The sequence below is a fragment of the Dysidea avara genome, chromosome 4, assembly GCF_963678975.1.
Source record: "Dysidea avara chromosome 4, odDysAvar1.4, whole genome shotgun sequence".
Classification (NCBI taxonomy): Eukaryota; Metazoa; Porifera; class Demospongiae; order Dictyoceratida; family Dysideidae; genus Dysidea; species Dysidea avara.
The window spans coordinates 16,891,424-16,914,643 of NC_089275.1; the positions used below are offsets into that span (position 1 = coordinate 16,891,424).

General features: G+C 37.6%; 1 protein-coding gene and 1 long non-coding RNA gene across 3 annotated transcripts in view; both read right to left on the reverse strand.

The window, feature by feature from the left end:
- Positions 1-23,220, reverse strand: part of LOC136253605 (ankyrin-1-like) — a 312,474-nt gene that overhangs the window by 8,675 nt on the left and 280,579 nt on the right. Inside the window, exons 18-22 of the mRNA XM_066046271.1 lie at positions 21,685-21,783; positions 4,846-4,944; positions 1,934-2,032; positions 1,087-1,185; positions 939-1,037 (exon numbers count right to left, since the gene is read on the reverse strand). Coding sequence (XP_065902343.1) covers positions 939-1,037; positions 1,087-1,185; positions 1,934-2,032; positions 4,846-4,944; positions 21,685-21,783 — 495 coding nt within the window. The remainder of the gene's footprint in view (positions 1-938; positions 1,038-1,086; positions 1,186-1,933; positions 2,033-4,845; positions 4,945-21,684; positions 21,784-23,220) is intronic.
- Positions 13,656-15,457, reverse strand: LOC136254034 (uncharacterized). 2 transcript variants are annotated; one of them, XR_010700264.1, is made up of 9 exons: positions 15,149-15,457; positions 15,010-15,099; positions 14,619-14,967; positions 14,524-14,563; positions 14,195-14,462; positions 14,085-14,147; positions 13,967-14,033; positions 13,844-13,912; positions 13,656-13,787 (listed from the first exon to the last, which is right to left on the reverse strand). It is a non-coding gene; the product is annotated as an uncharacterized lncRNA (long non-coding RNA). The 2 variants fall into 2 exon arrangements; XR_010700263.1 differs by having other exon boundaries at positions 15,010-15,457.

Consider the following 23,220-nt stretch of genomic DNA (forward strand, 5'->3'; position numbering starts at 1 on the left):
CAAGCAAGCCCAACAGTGTTTACAGAGAAGCAGCCAAAAATGCTTCGGATGAATTGCTACAGAATTCTAAAAAATATTCAGCAGAATTTTCTACCAACTGACTAGCTAACCGACTGCCTTGCTGCCTGCCTGTTGCCTTCATCAGAAAAGTGTAACTCAACATCTGCTAAGATAACGGGCCTGGTTTTTTCACTGTTAAACATTGCTTCAGCCTGGCTGATGCCTTTTGGCCATACCACAGTATGTACAATGCATGTTCTATGGACTTAACTGCGTTCTCCTTTGTGTCCCATTTATCTTTGCTGACAGCGCAATGTGTTAATTCAGTGTTGCACAGTGTAATGGCTCCCTATACATAATGGGAATTGCCAGAATTTTTTTTTGTTATGAATGGATTGATTGCAGAGGTTCCTCTCATAGTGATTTCATTGTAACCCTGTGTAACAGACTGAACATAGCTGCAAATGAAGCATAATGGCACTTAGTTTTTCATAACTGATAGTTGGGCACTTGTTCAGATGCAAAATTAATTTAATAGCATGCCTGGTGTCATCTTTCTTTTGATGTGGTATACAAGGGTTTATTAGTCATAAAAGTAAACAAACAAGTAGAAGGAGAAATAAAAGATTTTGAGTTTAATTAGGGATAGTAGCCATAAAAAGGTGTAAGGTCACCTACACTTGTAGATTATGTGCTAGTGGACATTTAATTCCTATTTCAGTCATGGATATAGACAGAAACAGGGATTAAATTCCTGCTAGTGTGTCTGTAGGTGTCCCTTGTTTCACTGCTTTTTATGGCTACGATCACTAATGAAACTTAAAATACTATTTTTCTCTCTTACCTGTACTATTGCCTTCCTGTAAAGAATTACTGTATTAGCAAAGTGTTTACAATATTTATATAACTAACTATTTGTAACGTTGCAAATGCCTTACTTCACTGGTAACACCAACATCTGCTTTTGATGTGATCAGCATCTCCACTGCCTGAGTGTGGCCATTTTTCGCAGCAACATGCAAAGCACTCCACCCATCCTATTTAACAAGTAATAATCTCAGTCTAATTATATAATCAGTGTCTCACTATTGTAGCAGCATTAACATCTGCTTTTGATTTAATCAGCATCTCCACTACTTGAGAATGGCCATTTTGTGCAGCAAGTTGTAAAGGAGTCCATCCATCCTATAGTGAATTAATACTGTAGTTTCAGTCTAAGGCAGGGCCGCCCACAGGGGGGGGGCAACTGGGACATTTTGCAGGAGGCCCCATGAAGGGCCCCCTGAATACCTGTTTAAAAGATCGATATACTCTAATAGAGCAGTCAGATCTAAATACTCTAATAGAGCAGTCACAGTATTCTTCAGAGGAGCAGTATAGCAAGCTTATAGATAAGGAGATATGGTTGGTGATGGGTAGTTATTGTTATTGCCAGCAGGTTGTGACCTTTTTTTTTTGGTCTTCACCTTACAACTTGGGTCAAGGGCCCCACTTTGACTCTTTGCCCTGGGCCCCTTAATTTCTCTGGGTGGACCTGGTCTAAGGTACAGCATTAACAAAGGTAAAGCCAGTGTTCAGAGAGCTCTCATTGTTGGAAGAGCTTTGACCACACTTTTTAATTAAAACCAAAATCTTTCTTTATCACTAAAGAGAATACTTATTGCACAATGTGAAGTAGCTACTAGTGGTTAAGCCACTCAAATGACAAGTATCTGCATTTGTTACAAAACTACCCCAACATTGGTTCTCTAGTACCTTCAAGCATATTTAATTGCCCTAAATCATTGGTTCTTTTAACTATTGTAACTGTTTTTAAGGTTTCAAATAATTATAACTTGTACGGTACAATCGCAAAAGAATGCTATAATTATATTGATTGTAGATGAAAGAGGAAACGAAAGTCATAATTCTCCACTGATAATAATATTCTTACTTTACTAGCAGCATTGACATCTGCTTCTGACTCAATCAACATCTCAACAACTTGGGTATGACCATTTTCTGCAGCAACTTGTAGAACAGTTACTGCATTCTGTAGAAAAAGTTTATGTAATGGTGATCAGGAGGTAAGTCATTATTGTAATTAGTATCATAAAGTACAGTGATACTGTATATTAGAGATCATGGAGGCTTGGGTTCTTCTGGCCACAAATATCACCCAACAACCAGCCAGCTACACAGTACCATTCTGACACCTTGGCAGTATTGGTTAGGCATAACTAAACCCAAAATTTCCTTCAGTATGACCCGAAATACTTCTGATAGATAGCTACAATTATACAATGAAATGTTCTAATGACTGACTACCAGCCTGCCTCCCTGATTCCTTCAGGCAAGCATAACTCGATAATGGCTAAGGTTATGAGCTTGATTTTTTCACAGTTTGATGCTGTTTCATCCAAAGACGCGCCTTTTGACATACTATAGTACATATGATGCACACATCATGGAATTACCTTTGTCCTTGTTTGTGTCATATTTCTTGGTACTGACAGCCCAAGGTGTCAATTTGAGATAGTGCTGTACATATGTTTGTAAACAGAAATTGTCCATATGTTTCATGGTGACTGGATTGGTTGCAGAGGCACTCATAATAGTGTTCTTTCCTTGTAACACTGTGTAACAGGCTGAAATTGGTGAAAGTGACACTGTGAAAAAGGTGGGATATAATATGGTATTTCCAGTGGCTTATTGAGTACAAATAAGCCTTAATATAAATCCTGTATTATACTCATCTTATACTTTAGTATTATCCATACTATACTATTGCATATAATTATGGTTTCAGTTTATTTACCACATTATCTGAAATAGCTTACATCTAATATAATGCCCACACTATACCATCACATAATTATATGGTTTCAGTATGTTTAACACATTAACTAAAGTCTCAATTGAGAGTGTTAGTATACTACAGGTTACATCAAACTTTTTGTATTCAATAAGCCACTGGAAATACCATCTTATAACCCTCATTTCTCACAGTGTGAAGTGTAATGGCCACTTTACTTTCTAATCACATAGTGATTTAGTTTGCCATACATTAGTCTCAATAGTAGGAGTGCAATTAATCCCAAATCGCATGGCCTTGTTTCTGTAATTGCACTGTAAAGCAGCCAATGAAATAGCAGAATAACAGAAGCCTATTAAGTGCAACAAGAAAGTGATGTAATGAATAGCCAATCAAATAAGCTGACAATAGAAGCCTTTCAAGTGCAACATATGTAGACATTTTGAGTAGCCAATCAGAATTACTGACACGTGAAGCCTTTTAAGTACAACAACAAATGATGTAATACAAAGAAGGGTGATGCAATCACCTGGTAGAATTTAATGGCCACATAGAACTGGATATTTCTTTATTTCTTTATTATTAATTACTAGGCAGGCAGCACAGCTGGTTTTGCCTAGGATGTAAATCACAGAACACATTACAATCAATGAGTTAAAGTATGTATGCTACATTGTGTATGTTACAGTTACTAATAATAAACAGTGCATGTGTTGATTACAATTACTATTCATAAATAATAAGTTACAGCATACAGTACATACATATAATTGCTAGTTATAATCAATCAGTGAGTTATAGTGCATATATTACAATAGAAAGAAAAAAGAAAAGTTACGATAATATAGTTATACAATTAATAACTCACGTAGTTGATTAGTAAAATTATCTAGAATAGGATAGATGTGTACTACAAACCACGAAGGGTGGTCACTATGTGATTAGTAGGCAATCACATGCATTTTTGTGCAATTATGGAATAATTGTACTTGTAACAGCCAAAATTGCACTCAAATGTGTGTGGTTACCTATACAAATCAGTAATTGATAGATGGGGCATGCAAATCGTCTGTAAGCACCTTTCGTGGTGACTGGATTGATTGCAGAGGCACTTTTCATAGTGTTCTTCGTTTGTAGTGTTGTGTATCAGGCCGCATATAGCTGAAAGTGAAGCATAATGACCACTTCACTTTCAAGTCAGTAATAAATGATAGCTGGGGTGCAAGTTTAGGTGAAAACATTAATTCTGATGCCATTCTTTCACTGGTCAGAAAAATGTTACAAAAAAGTAAACAAACAAGTACAGTGAAACCTCATTAATAGGGCCACTTATGGGACCCATTATGAGTGGCCCTATTAGTGAGATGGCCCTATTACTGAAAATCTCATTAATGCACCCATAAAACAAAGTGGACTTATTACCAAGGTTGTAACAAACCAAAAACAGGATAGTTACTGCAATGGCTATTTAGTATTGACAATAATGGCTGGTAAAACCATATAGTTCTGAATAATATAATTGTCAGAATAATAGATGTAGCTATTGGTAGCCAAATTAAGCACTCAACTTCAGGAGCGATACCTTGGCTTTCATCTAACTTCCTACTCAGCTAAATATTGTGTTAGTTTTACCGGTTTGGTCCCATAGTATGTGGCCACAGGCCTCATTAATGAGGTGGCCTTATTATTGAAAATTAAATCAATGGAATAGTATACATTTGGACTTACTGGACCTGGCCACTATAATGAGGTGGCCACTAAGTGAGGTTTTGTTTTATAAGGAAAAGCGGAATTTTAAGTTTGATTAGGAATACTGCAAGTGTAGGCGACCATACTTTTTCCCCTACTATTATTCTTCAATCCCTAACCGAACTTAAAATTCCTTATACTTGTTTCTTAAACATGCCAGCATGAAAATTCCATCCAAATTATTATGTAATAATCATAATGAGAAATACACTGTGTGTATCTTACATTAACTATGTACGTATGCCTGGTTTAACTATCTATTAGACAGATGGACTTATAGTTGCACAATTGCTTAGTATTACTTTTGTAGAAGTGTGAATATCTTCTCCCAATTTTATGAGCATCTTTACTACTTCAGTATTTCCTTTTTTCACAGCAAAATGTAGAGTAGTCCATCCATTCTATGGTGAATATCAGTTATTGATACAATGCTCATTTCACAAAAGTATTGATGATATAATGCATTAAATAGAATATAGTATGAAATGTTGAACATTATGTGAAGAATTTCAGTGGAGTGCAAAAGTATGTAAGAAATCTTACTCCACCCAGTGGCAAATGTTTTGTGATTGTATGTCAAAGCTGTACATATCAAGACACAAGGTTCATGTGACCAAAAAAGTGGGAATGACACACTGTGAGTATATTTACAGGAAAAAACAAAACATGATTATCACGCATATGTAACTCCATGCTCCCTTCTCGGATTGGAATCGTTTTTATATTTCAAACACCCTCCACCTTCAGCACCCTACATACTAAATTTGAACAAGATTTCCAAGCGCAATTGTGAAATACAAGCCTTCAAAATCCAGCTTAATGTGTTCATTTTTTTCTCTGTTTAGGGGGCTTAAGGGGACTTAGATTATTACTTATAAAAACCATCATAAAATGTAAATATGTAGCTTGATTGTCAAACATATTGTGGCACAATCACATACTAAGCTTAGTGCAAATGTGATGATTTGCTTTGTAAATGCAAATGTGATGATTTGCTTTGTAAATGCAAATGTGATGATTTGCTTTGTAAATGCAAATGTGATGATTTGCTTTGTAAATGCAAATGTGATGATTTGCTTTGTAAATGCAAATGTGATGATTTGCTTTGTAAAAATTGAACAACTGGAATTTATCACATTTTGCATGAAAAATCAAAACACTCTAATTGAAGAGTCACTGCAAAATCTTAATACACAAATAGTATACCTATGAATTTACTTTGTTATAAAACACTATTGCAGATAACTACAGGCATTACATATATTATTACAACTTTACAAGTACAAAATTATATCAGTATAAATTGGCTTTAGTATTGGATCGGTATGTAGCAATTTTTTTGTATTGGTAGCACAATAAATTTGTCATATCATCTTCATTGCATCTGTATCTAAGAAGAACAATGATTTACGTAAAAACAAACCTCAAAGCCTTGGCTTTGGGTATATAAAAATAAGTGAAATTCACACAACAACAGCCAAGCTTATACATGTAAAAAGGACATGTCCTTCAATAAGCCATGGTGAAAAAAATTGTGAAATCAAAGGTGGTGGCCATGCATGAAGTGGCTGCAATGATGTTGATCATAATAAAAATAATCCATTATTAAAGGGGCAATGCGTCACGAATTTGTTTTGTTGCGAAGCCATTTAAGATAGCAGAAAGTACAATAAAATCACGTCTGTGTCAGCGGATGGAAGAACAATCTTAAAAACTATCCACAGATTTTATTCTATTGCTGTAAAAGGAATAAACAAGCAGCTGAAGAGTAATTGACACTACACAACAACTTGTATTCACGTATCACAACCAGGCAAATTGTAACAGCAATGTTATTGAATAAAATGAAGCGCTTTGTCTCGAACAAGATAATCCTGCCATCTACTATCATGTATTGGCTTTGTTACAATGTTAAACAGCCCAGGGGGCATTCTAAGCTAGCTTACCTGGCTTACAATCGTGACAGATATAATAAAGACTGCCACTTAAATAACACACATGATCCATAACAATTAAGCAATTTGTTTATAATTACATCATAAACTTGAACAGTTTCACGTATTAACAATTCACAATGCATTTCCCCTTTAAATAATAATTTTCATCATCCACATCATTGCAGCTATTTTCATGGCTTGATTACACAACTTTTTCTCCCAGGCTTTTTGAAGCCCACACCCTTTTCTACAAATAGGTTGTTTATGCATGGATAATAGTATCTAATCCAAAACAACCAAGCTGTAAAAAAGTGTGGCCCTTTAAAAGGCCATGGTGAAAAAGATGTGAAATCCAAGGCTATGATGAAAAAGATGTGAAATCCAAGGTGGTGGCCAAGATATGGTTGTGATGGTAGGTTAATGGTAAAAATTTTAATAGCAACAATTCAGGTGAACTTGGTGCCACTTGGTCTTGGCATAAAATTCACCTGAATTGTCGTTATTAAAATTTTTACCATTAACCTACCATCACTTGGCCGCCACCTTGGATTTCACATATTTTTCACCATAGCCTTTTTGAGGGCCGCACTCTTTTTTAATAGCTTGGCTGTTTTGGGTTAGATTTCACTTCTTTTTGTGTTTGGCTTTTTGAACCTATCTTTTTTCTTTACCACAGGAAGAAGAAAAAAATTTACAGGTTTTGCAATTGAATTAGTCCCATTTGCAATTGAATTCGTCAGTTTTGCAACTGAATTCATCCCATTTGCAACTGAATTGATTGGTTTTGCAATAGAATTCGCCGGTTTTGCAATAGAATTCATCGGTTTTGCAGTTAAATTTGTCCGTAACAAGAATGGCAGCTGGAGAAAACAAAAAGACATGGTGTAGCAGCTGCTACAAGAACTTGCTCAAGTACAACAGTAGTAAACAACTCTTTATAAGGCAATAATTCTTCCTCAACAGCCTATCCAACAACATTCCAAACTCTACTACACCATTCGTGATGGGTGTGGGCACTCGTGAGTAAGCTAATTAACTTGCTATCAGCTTTGCGTATTACCAGCTCCAATTACCAGTTCCAATTACCTTCTAGTGTCTCAAGTGTAACTCTCCATGGCCGGCGTAAATAATTCATCTCTTAATGAATGGTTGGCTTCTTGGAGTCGTTTTGTTTATGACGAATTGTAATGCAAACTCGATGAATTCTATTGTAAAACCAACGAATACAACTGTAAAACTGATGAACTCAATTGCAAACGAGATGAATTCAATTGCAAATGGGATGAATTCATTCACAAAGGCGACGAATTCAATTGCAAAAACCTGTAAACACTTTAACTATTTCTAATTTTATCAGTAAATATATACATTATATATATAATATATATAATATTTATATATATATATATAATACATATATTTATTACCTATCAATTAGTCCCTACGGATAACGTTTTGCAGCTGTTCTCTCTGCTGGGTGACTTGAAAGGTAACTGAAGTCTCTAAAGGGTGATTTGCCTGTAGATGAACTCTCTATAGCATAGTTTCTTTGTAGCTGAACTCTCCACAGTGTGATTTGCTTCTATGTGATCTCTCTACTAGGTTACTTTGTCTGGTTTATCTCTTTAAAGGGTGATTTGTGTTTGTAGCTGAACTCTCTACAGGGTGACTTGTTTGTAGCTGAACTCTCTACATGTTGGTTTCTTTGTAGCTAAATTCTTTTCAGGGAAATTTGTTTGCAGCTGAACTCTTTACATAGTGGCTTCTTTGTAGCTGAACTCCCTACAAGGTGACTTCTTCTAGCTGAACTCTCTACAGGGTGATCTTTTCATAGCTGAACTCTCTACAGAGTGATTTGTTTGCAGCTAAACTCTCTACATGATGGTTTCTTTGTAGCTGAACTCTCTACAAGGTAACTTCTTCTAGCTGAACTCTCTACAGTGTGATCTTTTCGTAACTGAACTCTCTACAGGCGATTTGTTTGGAGCTGAACTCTTATCATTATGGTTTCTTTGTAGTTGAACTCTGTACAACATGACCTCTTCTAGCTGATCTCTCTACAGGGTGATCTTTTTGTAGCTGAACTCTCTACAGGTGATTTATTTGCAGCTGAACTCTTTACATTATGGTTTCTTTGTAGCTGAACTCTCTACAAGGTGACCTCTTCCAGCTGATCTCTCTACAGGGTGATTTGTTTGTAGCTGAGCTCTCTACAGGTGATATGTTTGCAGCTGAACTGTAACTTCGTCCAGCTGATCTCTCTACAGGGTGACTTGTTTGTAGCTGATCTCTCTACAGGATGATTTTTTCTAGCTGAACTCTCTACAGGGTGATCTATTCGTAGCTGAACATTCTACTGGGTGATTTTGTTTGCAGCTGATCTCTCTAAATGATGGTTTCTTTGTAGTTGAATTCTCTACAAGGTAACTTCTTCTAGCTAATCTCACTACAGGACGATTTGTTTGTAGCTGAATCCTCTTCACAGTCATTTGTTTGCAGCTGAACTCTCTACATGGTGGTTTCTTTGTAGCTGAACTCTCTACAGGGTGATTTGTTTGTTGCTGAATTCTCTGCAAGGTGATTTGTTGTAGCTGAACTCACTACAAGGTGACATTTTCTAGCTGAACTCACTCTTGTTTCTAGCTGATCTCTCTAAAGAGTAACTTGTTATAATTAGTAAAGCCGAACACTTTACATGGTAGATATTGAATGTTAAACTCTCTGCATGAAGACTTGTTAGTAGCAGAATTCTCTATATACAGAGTGAATTGTATATAGCTGAACTCTCTACAGGATGCATGACTTGCTGATCGGTGAACTCTCTTCAGTGTGCCTTGTAATAATTTTACAGCCATATATTTGTAGCTGATCTCTCTATAGGGTGACTTGCTTGTAGCTGAACTGTCTACAATATTAACTGGTTGCTGCTGAGTTCCCTACAGTATAGCTTGCAATGTAATAGAAATCTGTAATGGAGTAAGTATTGAACTAGCAGAATGCTCTATTGGGGTGACTGTTCTATTAGAGTATCTTGATCTAGTGTTTGCTACACGGAGTTGGCTTTGGAATCATAATTCAGTGGTTTGTAATCCGATTGTTCTGTACTACTGCAAGGACTTTCTATGATGACTATTCCAGCGACATACCCATTTTCAGCTAAGCGGTTTTCCTGATAGGCAAGAAAATTATTGGTATTTTTATTCACAAATCTCGATCACACAATTGTTACATGCCTTTAGTTTCATGTCATACACTGTATCTCTATGATCTTTATTTTGATTGCTTCAAACCACCAAAAGGCACTCCTACAATGGTTGATCTATCCACAAAACGATTTTCAACTAATTCCATGAAGCAGTTTACCCTGTAGGCATGACAATAAATCGATCTTGTTTTCCACGAATAATTGGTCATAAATAGGGTTAGAGTAACTCACCTAATATCGGACGGGTTCCAAAATCAGACGCGATTGCTCGAGGTACAACAGGAATTTTCAAACAACTTGTATGTCTTTAAGATAGTTCAAGGCTGTAGGACTTTGCATACTAAGTATCAGCTTCCTCGGCTTCTTCAGTTGTCTGTTTTTAAAAAAATTTTTTTTGTACATAAGATAAAACAGTACATAATAAGCAAATACAAGTGAACTTAAATATGGGCCTCAGCAACCTGCACAGTAATCGGTTCCTCAGCAATGGGATAGCGCAAACTGGACCTGGCACCGCGAATGCACATAATTGCAGGTCTCAACAAAGAGAAGTTTAATTTACATCTCAGCCATCCCATCACTATTCCATAAGAAAGACTGTGCTTCAGTTGTCTGGTGGCAGCAGACCTGCAAAGTCATTTCCGATTAATATGTATGATCCAGGAAAAAGGTCGATTCACGGACACCCACAGTTTACAACTCACACTTACATTTATTCAACGGTTGTATATCTTTAACTTATAGAGTAACTCATCTACTTTCTAAATATCCCTACTTTATTTAATCTAATCATTTAAATCACGAATTACAAATCAAATCAAATGAGATGTCACTGGAGTAATAATCACCCCGTAAATTTAAGTATACTGAAACTTGAATAAGTATAAGTTGTTTGAGATAAGTTTACAGGAAATGTGCACTGTATACTTTTACGAACACCGTATACTTCCGTACACTTAAATTTATGGTGCGATTATTACTCTAGTGATGTCTCATTTTATTTGATTTGTAATTCGTGATGTAAAGGATTAGATTAAATAAACTGGGGATATTTGAAAGTAGATGAATTGCTCTTCAAGTGAAAGATATAATACCATTGATTAAATGTAAGTGTGATTTGTAAACTGTGCGTGTCCATGAATTGACCTTTTTCCGGATTTTACATATTAATCAGAAATGACTTTGCAGGTCTGCTGCCACCAGACAAAGAAGCCGAGTAAGCCGATACTTGGTGTGCAAAGTCCCACAGCCTTGAACTTTCTAACGACATACATGTTGTTTGAAAACTCCTGCTGTAGCTCCAGTAATCACGTCCGATTTTGGAGCCCATTCGATATTATTTAAGTTACTCTACCAATGTAAAAAATTGACGTTTTCAAAATAAATTGCTTACAGCTGTAACATGTTGGACCAACTCTCACTTGAATACAGCTGCAGTGGCAGTAAATTCTATCGCCTTCTTGGGGTGGAAATCAATCAAAATATGTAAAAATCACAAGATTACGAGCTGTAACTCCTGGAAACAATGATCTTTTATCACAATCATAGGCTGATCCAGAAATAAATGAAAGGGGGTGGCTGGCTTAGTTTTATGCTTTTGCTAGTTTTTCATACAACAAGCACTGTCATATAGCATTGAAGTGGGGATTTATCAAAGTGTTTGTGTTAATAGGTTCAGTGTTCGAAGCACACTCAGCATGCGAAGCATGCTCTTACTAGGGGGGTCAGGGAGCATGCCCTACCCCACGGAAATTTTGAAAATTGCCCTCCCGAGGTTGAATCTGGAAGTGATTTTGACTGAAAATTATTAATGTAAATTTAGTGCTGGCCACTTGTACTGAACCTAAAGAAATACTGGTGACATGCTAATAGCTATTATAACTAAAGCTCAGTACAATTTTTGAATTGTATCCTTACCTGGTTAAGACTTGGAAACAGATTTGTTTACCTGCTGATAATGACAGTGAAATTTATCCTAATGGAAATAACTGGAATTGGGATTTGGAATCTCGAAGTACTGCCAATGGTTTAAAGCATATTTTTTACAAGCTTTGAGCATGTGGTTGCATTTTTGCTGTCAAAAGAATTACTGGAGCCAATTGCAGAATGCTTACAAGGATGACTACAGGAAGTATATCTATTTGATTTTAACAAAATTGATGTAGTCAAGGAGTATTACAAGCAACTTCGTGAAAATGTAAATGCTGAGCATAATCAAAATTTATCATAAAGCTTTAAATTTGTGCAGAGATATTAACAGCAATGAAAGCATGCCCCATGTTATAAGAGGTTGCCAAACCCTAAAGTAAGTTCACCAACTGATTATTAGAGAGTCACAATTACTATTTCATTGTTAGACTCAATCTTGTCTCAGGAAAATCCATTCATGGTTGTGCACCACTATGAATGGTGAAAGACTGGGTAACCTCGGAGTGTTGGTATTGCAGGATTTAGTTTCCCACTGAATGTTGAAAAAATAATGCAAAGAGTTTGTGACTAAACATAACAGAAAAATGTGTACTACAAGTGTTTTATATGATTAGTATGAGTATACTTTAGCTATTAATGCTTTAATTTGCATGCGTAAGTAAAGTAATTCAATTCATGGAGGGTGGCTGGCTACCCCATCCACCCACCCACCCCCTCCCCCCCTGTATCAGCCCCTGACAATACTGCACTTCAACCTTCATCTGTATACAAACCTTTACCAAAAAGTATTGGTGGTTTGATTGGTGAAGCATGATTGCTATCGCTGCATCATTTAGGCAGGATTTTGTGATCCAAAAATGGGTTTTCGTCCACAAAGACCAAATGAATGATAGCCAAAACTTCCTCACACCGCAGTAGTAGTTGCCCATCAACAAAGAAGTTACACACCAACTATGGTTTAATTCTGAGACTGTTAACCATCTGGGTGAGACCGGTATTGGGCAAAAATCACCCAAAATGGCACCCTTTTCCCATCACTTGCTCTCTAAACTACTCACAACTCGAATTCTGGCGTAAACACTACTTACGTTACATACATACAATTTATCATCAAAAGTTTTGTGACCTTTGTCATTATAAACTGTAAAAATAACAAAGTGGATATAGTACCGGCACTGGTTACAAACGTGAACGGCTATTTTACTGATACAAGTCCATCATTTGCTGGACTATCAAACAAACCAGTTGTGTCTAGGTGAGCTAGAGTTGGTACGTGTCCAATATTCCCCGAGCATTTGACTTTAGGGCACGCGTCTAGTAGGTTTCCCTGAGCATTCAACTTTAGGGTACACATCTAGTCGGTTGCCCCGAGCATTCAACTTTAGGGCATGCAAAAAGTAGTTCCTTAGCATTAGGGATAGGCTAGGGTTCAGCTTTGGTTTCTTCTTCACTCCTGTTATATATAGAAGTCACTTCAGTCGGATGTTTATAAGGTAGAAACTAAAGGAGATGAGTGGCTGCAGCACCGGTGATATAATCGTTATACGAACATTGCTTATGAGTACGGATGTCCAGGTTCGAGCCCTTGCTGAGACAACTTTTTTCGCTTTCTTAGGTTTTTTGTATAAGTCTTTTTTAATGCACGTGACTGCTGGCACTATATAACTTGTCTTAAAATAAATTAAAAGTCGTTTGTTCTAATAACTTCAGGCTCACGTGATTTCATCCTTATGGTGATTTAACTACAGTTGATCTCGCACTTGATATCTTTTTAAATGGTTTCAACAGTAACACAGCTAAATAAGAGACTATTATGGGATGAAATTATTCCATAAAGATACCCGTAGCTGAGCAAATACGCGACAACTATGGGTTTCGTACTTAACGCCAAGACGAGGTTCGAGCTTACCCGTGGTGGAACCACCTTTCAAGACGTGGACCCATCTTTATACTTGTCTCAATCTCGAGACACATCGTCATGATGGGTGTAATTGTGCCATGCACGTGATCACTAATCTATATTCGCGACTCCGGGTTGGTGTTATAAAATTCGCGTAAAATTTTAATACTTGCTATAATATAATATTTACAACAGAATTCCCCCACAATCACTGTCACTCCCATTATCTCCGCTTAGTGTGTCAAAAACTTCTAGTCCTCCTTCCTCTTGATACTACAACGTGTACAGATATTAATAAACTGTTGCATATACAATAATTATGTACGTACCACTGTCTTTGCATTCAAATGGTTCTTGACTATTGTTTAGTTGGTGCTATGTAGCTCAGCTGTTTCAGTCTAAACACAATTAATTTCATTTACCAACTTATCCCTTAATAATATTAGCCTTACCATTTTACTGTTGGCACTTATGGTCCTGGAATTTTTTCTACCACTATGTTGGCTAGCTGTTTCACTCCTAGCACATAAATTCATTGATTGACCAATTCCTCAAGAGAGTTATACTTACCATTTTGCTACTAGAACTTTCTTTCCTGTCACTTCTGTCACGATGTTGGGTACACGCTTCACTCTAAAGATACAATTTCACTCACAATTCCTCAACAATATTATACTTACCATTTGGATACTGGCATTTCCTTTCCTGCCACATCCAACATGTCGAGGAGCCATTTCACTGTAAACACCAGTGGTGAATCTATCTCTTCTACTAGTGCTTTTCAGCTTCCCTGGCATTCTTTCTAGCGAAATTTGCTCTAAACACAATGTTTATGGTGCTATGAAGAAATCACTCACGAATGTTGTACACATCATCTCACCATTTCAAGGTCTGTCTCTTTAATACGCAAACTTCCATAACTACACACACAAAGCCTTGTATTTTAAACTACACAGTGTTTATGGTGCTATGAAAAAATCACTCATGAATGTTGTACACATCATCTCACCGTTTCGAGGTCTGTCTCTTTAATACGTCAACTTCCACAACTGCACACACAAAGCCTTGTATTTTAAACTATTCCAATAAGAATGTTGTACATACCATTTAATCATTCAAAGTCTTTTTCTTATCCATATAGTGCTACTGTTTGTTCTGTTACTCTGCCACTACAGTCAACATTTCTTCAAACAACCAATCCCAAAGATGTTACCATATAGATACAGTCCCAGTTTTTCTATTACTGTTGTCAGCCTTTCCAAGAATTGTTTCACCCTAACCAAAACTATCACCTTACTAGTAAATCACCATCTCACTGTTTTCAGCTCTTACACTATCATCAGCATTTATAGCTGTATCCCTCTGAATCAAAAACGCTCTTTTGCTTTGCCAGTTCTTCTTTTCCATTTGTTCTCTAATCAGCTCTTCTGCTTCCAACAATTCTTTTGTTGATCTAAACAAAGCATTATTGAACATTCAAGAATTCTGTACTCACCATCTCATTGCTGATGTATCCACTGGGAGGATCTTAAGAACTGTTGTAGCTGATCACCTGAAATGTCAATTCATCTACGATCTGCTTGCTCTAGATATAAAATAATGTTGTAATTGAACAGTGTAAATACTAAACACACTTGGTAGTCTCTTAGAAACGGCTTTCTTGTCCAAATTTCTTATTAATGAGCGCCAATAGGAAGAAATTTTTTACGCGACTAGCACATTCCATCCACTGTTACTACATCTTTCAGAGACATCGTTCAAGTAAAATTACTTCTTTTCCACATATCTTATTCTGAACACGTGAAGTCTTCAAATAATGGTGGACTACTAGTCTATCCGTCACTCATCCTTTGGTACGAGCACTTTATCATCTACAAAGTGCTTGCAAACGACGCGAACTTCACAACAACAACAACAATAAGAGTGGTTACTTCATGCTGAGTTCCATCGCCATGTTCAACAGTTACATCATCACGTGAGAAGCACACTGTCAGACAACTCTAATTAGTGTCATAGCATAAGAAATCCAGTGCGAGTGTTACAGTGTGATGTAGTACAATGCTGACCCGTGTTCTACATTTTCGTGAAGATTACACTCTGTAGTCACGTTCATGTTCTAATATACATTTTAGTGTGTCGATTTTGTTAATGGCGAACTAGACAAGCTTCAAAGTATTGGTGTTATCCATGTTGTAGTTGCACAAACTGATGACCTGTTCCTGGACCTTGTATGTGCGTCACCCTTGTTGTAATTCCACATACTGTTAAACTCTTTCTTGGTGTGTTGTTATTTATGGGCTGGTGTGTGTCAATTGTGTTGTGTATCTACGCACTGGCGACCTGTGTTCGGGTCTTGTAGGTGTGTCAATTGTGTTGTGTATCCACGCACTGGTGACCTGTTTTGGGTCTTGTAGGTGTGTCAATTGTGTTGTGTATCCACGCACTGGCGACCTCTGTTCGGGTCTTGTAGGTGTGTCAATTGTGTTGTGTATCCATGCACTGGCTACCTGTGTCCGGGTCTTGCAGGTGTGTCAATTGTGTTGTGTATCCACGCACTGGCGATCTGTGTTCGGGTCTTGCAGGTGTGTCAATTGTGTTGTTAATCCATACACTGGCGACCTGTTTTCAGGTCTTGTAGGTGTGTCAATTGTGTTGTGTATCCATGCACTGGCGACCTGTGTCCGGGTCTTGTAGGTGTGTCAATTGTGTTGTGTATGCATGCACTGGTGACCTGTGTTTGGGTCTTGCAGGTGTGTCAATTGTGTTGTGTATCCACACACTGGCGACCTGTTTTCGGGTCTTATAGGTGTGTCAATTGTGTTGTATATCCACGCACTGGCGACCTGTTTTCGGGTCTTGTAGGTGTGTCAATTGTGTTGTGTATTCACACACTGGTGACCTGTTTTCGGGTCTTGTAGGTATGTCAATTGTATTGTGTATCCATACACTGGCGACCTGTGTTCGGGTCTTGCAGGTGTGTCAATTGTGTTGTGTATCCACGCACTGGCGACCCGTGTCCGGGTCTTGTAGGAGTGTCAATTGTTTTGTGTATGTATCCACGCACTGGCGACCTGTGTTCGGGTATTGCAGGTGTGTCAATTGTGTTGTGCATCCACACACTGGTGAACTGTGTTCGGGTCTTGCAGGTGTGTCAATTGTGTTGTGTATCCACACACTGGCGACCTGTTTTCGGGTCTTGTAGGTGTGTCAATTGTGTTGTGTATCCACGCACTGGTGACCTGTGTTCGGGTCTTGCAGGTGTGTCAATTGTGTTGTGTATCCACACACTGGAGACCTGTTTTCAGGTCTTGTAGGTGTGTCAATTGTGTTGTGTATCCACGCACTGGTGACCTGTGTTCGGGTCTTGTAGGTGTGTCAATTGTGTTGTGTATTCACACACTGGTGACCTGTTTTCGGGTCTTGTAGGTGTGTCAATTGTGTTGTGTATCCATACACTGGCGACCTGTGTTCGGGTCTTGCAGGTGTGTCAATTGTGTTGTGTATCCACGCACTGGCGACCTGTGTCCGGGTCTTGTAGGAGTGTCAATTGTTTTGTGTATGTATCCACGCACTGGCGACCTGTGTTCGGGTATTGCAGGTGTGTCAATTGTGTTGTGCATCCACACACTGGTGAACTGTGTTCGGGTCTTGCAGGTGTGTCAATTGTGTTGTGTATCCACACACTGGCGACCTGTTTTCGGGTCTTGTAGGTGTGTCAATTGTGTTGTGTATCCACGCACTGGTGACCTGTGTTCGGGTCTTGCAGGTGTGTCAATTGTGTTGTGTATCCACACACTGGAGACCTGTTTTCGGGTCTTGTAGGTGTGTCAATTGTGTTGTGTATCCACGCACTGGTGACCTGTGTTCGGGTCTTGCAGGTGTGTCAATTGTGTTGTGTATCCACACACTGGTGACCTGTTTTCGGGTCTTGTAGGTGTGTCAATTGTGTTGTGCATCCACGCACTGGTGACCTGTGTTCGGGTCTTGCAGGTGTGTCAATTGTATTGTGTATCCACACACTGGCGACCTGTTTTTGGGTCTTGTACGTGTGTCAATTGTGTTGTGTATCCACACACTGGCGACCTGTTTTTGGGTCTTGTACGTGTGTCAATTGTGTTGTATATCCACGCACTGGCGACCTGTGTTCGGGTCTTGTAGGTGTGTCACTTGTGTGTATCCACACACTGGCGACCTGTTTTCGGGTCATGTAGGTGTGTCAATTGTGTTGTGTTTTCCACACACTGGCAACCTGTTTTCGGGTCTTGTAGGTGTGTTAATTGTGTTGTGTATTGATGTACTGTGGACTAGTGCTTAAATGACTAATCGGACAATCGACTATTCGGTCGGCATGATATTACTCAATTCGTTAACTCACTATTCGATTATTCGTTAGCACTATAGTAACACTCTAGAAAGCTGTGATCAGATGGATGAAGCCAACCTAGAAGCTTTAAATTGTGAACAAAGTGGCACATTCACACTGAAAAATTCCATGTTAGAATAGGTAAAAATATTTTGACTCAAAGATTTCAGTGCGTTGTCATGCTTAAAGAATAATCAAACAATCAGTCATTTTGTTCACAACTATTCGAATAGTAAAAATTGCTATTCATTTCAGCACTACTGGGGACCTGTATCCGGGTGTTGTAGATGTGTCTATTGTGTTATGTACTGGGGACTAGGGATGCGGGAATTATGCCCGAATAATTTCGGGAATAATGATGGGGTAAAAGAATTGAGCATTATTCCAGCATTTTGATGCATTTTTAGAGCATAATTGGCCTAAAAATAAATTAAGATCGAGATACTCTAATAGAGCAGTCACTTACTCTAATAGAACAATCGGCGTGGAATATTTCGTTACCCATTATACTAGTAACTGAGCATCTTACTAGCAAAAAAGCTTTTCTGATGAATTGACACAGCTAGATTTAGTACTTTAAAGTCTTGCTGTACAATTTACTTACTAAAGAGAAGAACAAGTTATAAGAAGTAGGAATAATTTTGGGAATAATGAGTATTTTTGGGAATAATAAAAGGCATAATGATAAGTTTTTAAAAGAAATTCGGAATAGAATAATGATGAAAATTTTGAGCATAATTCCCACAAGCCTACTGGGGACCTATATCCGGGTATTGTAGGTGTGTTGAGTATCCAAGCACTGGCGACCTGTATGTGAGTGTTGCAGGTTTGTGAAAATTTTTTTGTTGTGTATCCATGCACGGGTGACCTGCTGCTATGTGTATTTTATTTCTAAGGGATACCTGTGTCATAGTCTAGGTGTGTTGGTTGTTTTGTATTTTCACACTGACTATCGAATAGTGCATATACCTGTATTTTATAGACCTTCATTGGCTAGTAAGAAAGACAGTGAAAGAAAGTATGACCCAAAGATTGGAGATCAGAACTTAGGCAACCTCAAACCTCATGCTGAATTTAAAGATTGGAAATTATGAGGATGAGGCCTTTGAAGACTTACTGAATTCCAGATGTTGGGATATATTGTGCAATATAATGCAACTGTAGTTTATTGACTATCTATGTAGTGTTTTATTTGCACCCAATTATAATGTTAGTTACTGGGTGACTGCTCTATTAGAGTGACTGCTTTACTAGCTAGGGTGATTACTCTATTAGGGACTACGTAACATTTAGTGATGTCTGGTTTCTATGCAACCACGAATCTGCCATTGTAGTGAAAATCATGGGACTTCTACATTCTTCAGCTATAGTGCTTGTGAGGTCAGTGTTGAACTAGTTATTTAGTGTTCACCATCATACATGCTAGTTTTTCCTCGTGGTTTAGTCCATGGTCCTAGGTTCTGTCGATGTTATTATCATGATCATTTCCAAGAACGGGGTGTTCTCCATCAATATCCATGAACGGACGTAAGCCCGTATCAGTACGTCCTTACCCATTTTCATTTACAAAGATGGGCTACCAAAATCCCCTTATTTATCATGATTTTAGCTGTGTTGTACTGTCATACTCTGCCTCTGTCAGATGGATTATATACTTCTGTCTGCAAAGTACATGCAGTGGTAAAACTACATGCCACTATATATTATGCTATTATAGTATCAATGTTATCCAACACCTCCACCACCAGACGTAGTGGTATAAATGGTGGGGATTTGACTTTTCGAAAAATTAAATTCCCCACCAACTGGGGAACAACCAATGGTCAAATCTCCATGTAGCATGGATGAAATATTCTTCAGGAAAATGATTAGCTAAATCTAATAGCTTTCAAGCTAAACAAATGCCTAAAGCAATCAAATACTAGCGGAGCAAAGTTTCTGATCAAATTGGGCGTAAATCCTCCACTAATCCCCTAGTAATCCGGGAGGGTAATAGGGCTTAATGTTGATAGGTGCTTAAGAAAACCTGGGATAATTAATTTAGACGCTCTAATAGATTTGCTGAATCTAGCTTCTAATATGTACCAACGTCACTTGGAGTTACTCTGCCATTAACTCGTGTCCTCAGTCCCTTTATCCAGTCCTTTTACCCGTCCTTTTACTTGGGCAGGTGCTAGTACACATTTATAAGTGCCTCTTACATCGCTGTATCATACACACAGTATGTGTCTTCCTCTTTACGATCACTTTCCTCCAAGTCTATATGGTGAGCTTCAACAACAAAGTTCTTCATCGCTCGAGCTACTGCTGCTACTGATTAATGATGTCTCTTCATCTGTCATAAGTCGGAATCTCTTGTGGCGGTGTCAAGTCGAGGTACTGAAACTGTTCGACTGCAATGTTCGCAATATACTCGAATATACCCAAGCTCTCTTTCGCCATTTCTTGTTACTCTGCTCAGTAGACATTCTTTAATACAATACTAGTAGAATCGTGACACTTTAACAAAACTCATAATTGTCCATATACGAGGTTGAGTTAATAGTAGCACTTTAACGAACCCCGTAATTGTCCATATACGGGTATGAGTTCGTAACTGTTCGTAACTATCGATTTACATGCATAAGGACGGGCTACCGCTTTACCCGTAATTATCATGATTTAAGCTGTGTAACTTGTATATCTTACGTGATTTTGGTATAATAGTGCTATCAGCCATACTCAATCACGTGGGCCTGAAGTTATTAGAATAAACGCTTATTAATTTATTTTCACAGTTACTAGCGACAAAGGTCACAAAATTCTTGATGATAAATTGTATGTATGCAGCATAAGAGTTGTTTTATACCAAGAATTCGGGTAGTAAGTACGTAGTTGAGACAGTAAGTGATGGGAAAGGGTGCCATTTTGGGCAATTTTTGCCCAATACCGGTCTCACCCAGATGATTAACAGTCTCAGAATTAAACCATTCTTGGTGTGTGACTTCTTTGTTGATGGGAGACTACCACTGTGTTGTGAGGAAGTTTTGGCTATTATTCATTTGGTCTTTGCAGACGAAAACCCAATTTTTGACTCCAAAATCCAGCCTAAATGTGCAGCAACAGCAATTGTGCTTCACCAATTAAACCACCAATACTTTTTGGTAATGGTTTGTTCACAGAGGAAGGTTGAAGTACAGTATTGTGATAAAAGATCATCATTTCCAGGAGTCACAGCTCGTAATCTCTTGATTGTCATAATATTTCGATCAATTTCCACCCCAAGAATGCAATAGAATTTACCACCACTGCAGCTGTATTCAGTGAAAGTTGGTCAAACATGTTACAGCAGTTAGCAAATTATTTTGAAGATGTCAATTTTTACATTGGTAACCCTATCATAAATCTTTAACCATCCATTGGATTAGCACCAAGTTTGATACTAGGATTCACCTTTGGACTGCCTTTCTGTGTGCAAATTTCAAGGTGATCAGAGTACACATTTATGTTTTATGGCAATCATAGCAAATGTGGGAAAAGACAAACAAAAAGAAGAAAAAAAATGAAGAAAAAACCTGAAACTTTGGCTGCTCGTAACTCAGAAATGGCTAGAGCAATTTCCTTCAAATTTGGAATGTGAACTCCCCTAGCTGGTAGGAAACTCTGCAGCTAATTTAGTTCCAATCAGATAAGGTATAACCAAGATACAAAGGTGCGAAAAATAATGTTTTCTTTCTTCCTGTCACTATATATACCCATAGTGTGGCACGCCGGCTTCTTGGGCCGCAAAACACACTAACATGTGTCTTGATACAAGTAATTTCTCACCTCACTGTTTATACTGGCATCAGCTTCTGACTTGAGTAACATCTCTATAGTTTTAGTGTAGCCTTTCAATGCAGCAACAAATAGAGGAGTCCATCCATTCTATGGTAAATAATGAGTTATTATTACAATGCTCATTTCACAAAAGTGCTGCTTGATAATATAATGTATTAAATAAAATATATAGAAATTCAGTGGAACATAAAGAGTAGCAGTATATAATATCTAATCCAAAACATCCATACTGTAAAAAAAGAGTGCGGCCCCCAAAAAGATTATAGTGAAAGAAGATGTGAAATCCAAGGTGGCAGCCAAGAAATGGTTGTGATGGTGGGTTAACGGTAATAAATTTAATAGCAAAAATTCAAGTGAATTTGTTACTGCTTGGTCTTGGCACAAAATTCACCTGAGAATTGTCATTATTAAAATTTTACCATTAACCTACCATAGGCCTGCACCTAATATGCCGGCATAATTTTGAGAATAATAGGTCACCAATTTCATGGGAATAATTCCAGAATAATAGGATGGTTACAGGCATAATTTTGGAATTATCGGACGTCTAAGAGAATAATCGGTAGAATTAAGGGGCATGTCTTTTCTTGATTAACTAGAAGAAAGAACCTAGCTACTATGAATGATAAGTAGCTGGCATTATTATATGAGTGCTGGCTGAAAGAAGTTGAAAAGCCTCTAATAGATTGATATACTCTAATAGAACGCTCAAATACTCTAATAGAGCAGTCAGATTATTTCATGTTAATAATCTGCTGACAGCATCAGGGATTTAATTGCATAATTATCTAAAACTTTTAAATCTTATACCAGCGTATCTTCTTTACAAACATGTTGATATCATTATCTACTAAACTTAGCATGTAGTTATAGCTACAGCTTTAATACGCTTAGCTATATTATTATTATTACTCCTGATAACCATTTAAAGTCTGTTGTAATGACTACAGCAAGGTGAAATGCTTCATTTATGGTTAGCCATTAATTAATTAATTCTGGCAATACTATAGCATCTTGAGAACTAAGTGACTATAGCTGCAGAAACTAAATGGGAATTACCATGGAATAACAGGGTAGATAGAAGAATAAATAAAGAATAGTAGGAGAATTTTTTGGGAAATTCTGGAAAGAATAAAAGGTAAAATTTTGAGCATATTAGGCTCAGGTCTAACCTACCACCACAGCCATTTCTTGGCCACCACCTTGGATTTCACATCTTTTTTACAATAGCCTTTTTGGGGGCCGCACTCTTTTTGCAGCTTGGCTGCTTTGGACTAGATATCATTGCTTTTTGTATTTGTATACCCCAAAACTGGCCTATGGCCAGTTTTGAGGCTTTTTAAAATCTATCTTTTTTCTTTACCACGAGAAGAAGAAAAAGATCTAATCACAATCATGATCAAGATTTAAAGCAGATTTTGAACACTTTAACTATTTTTGATTTTATCAGCAATTATACAAATTATATATATTTTATATTTATATGTACCATGAAACCACCTAACTTCAAAGGCAAATTCCAGG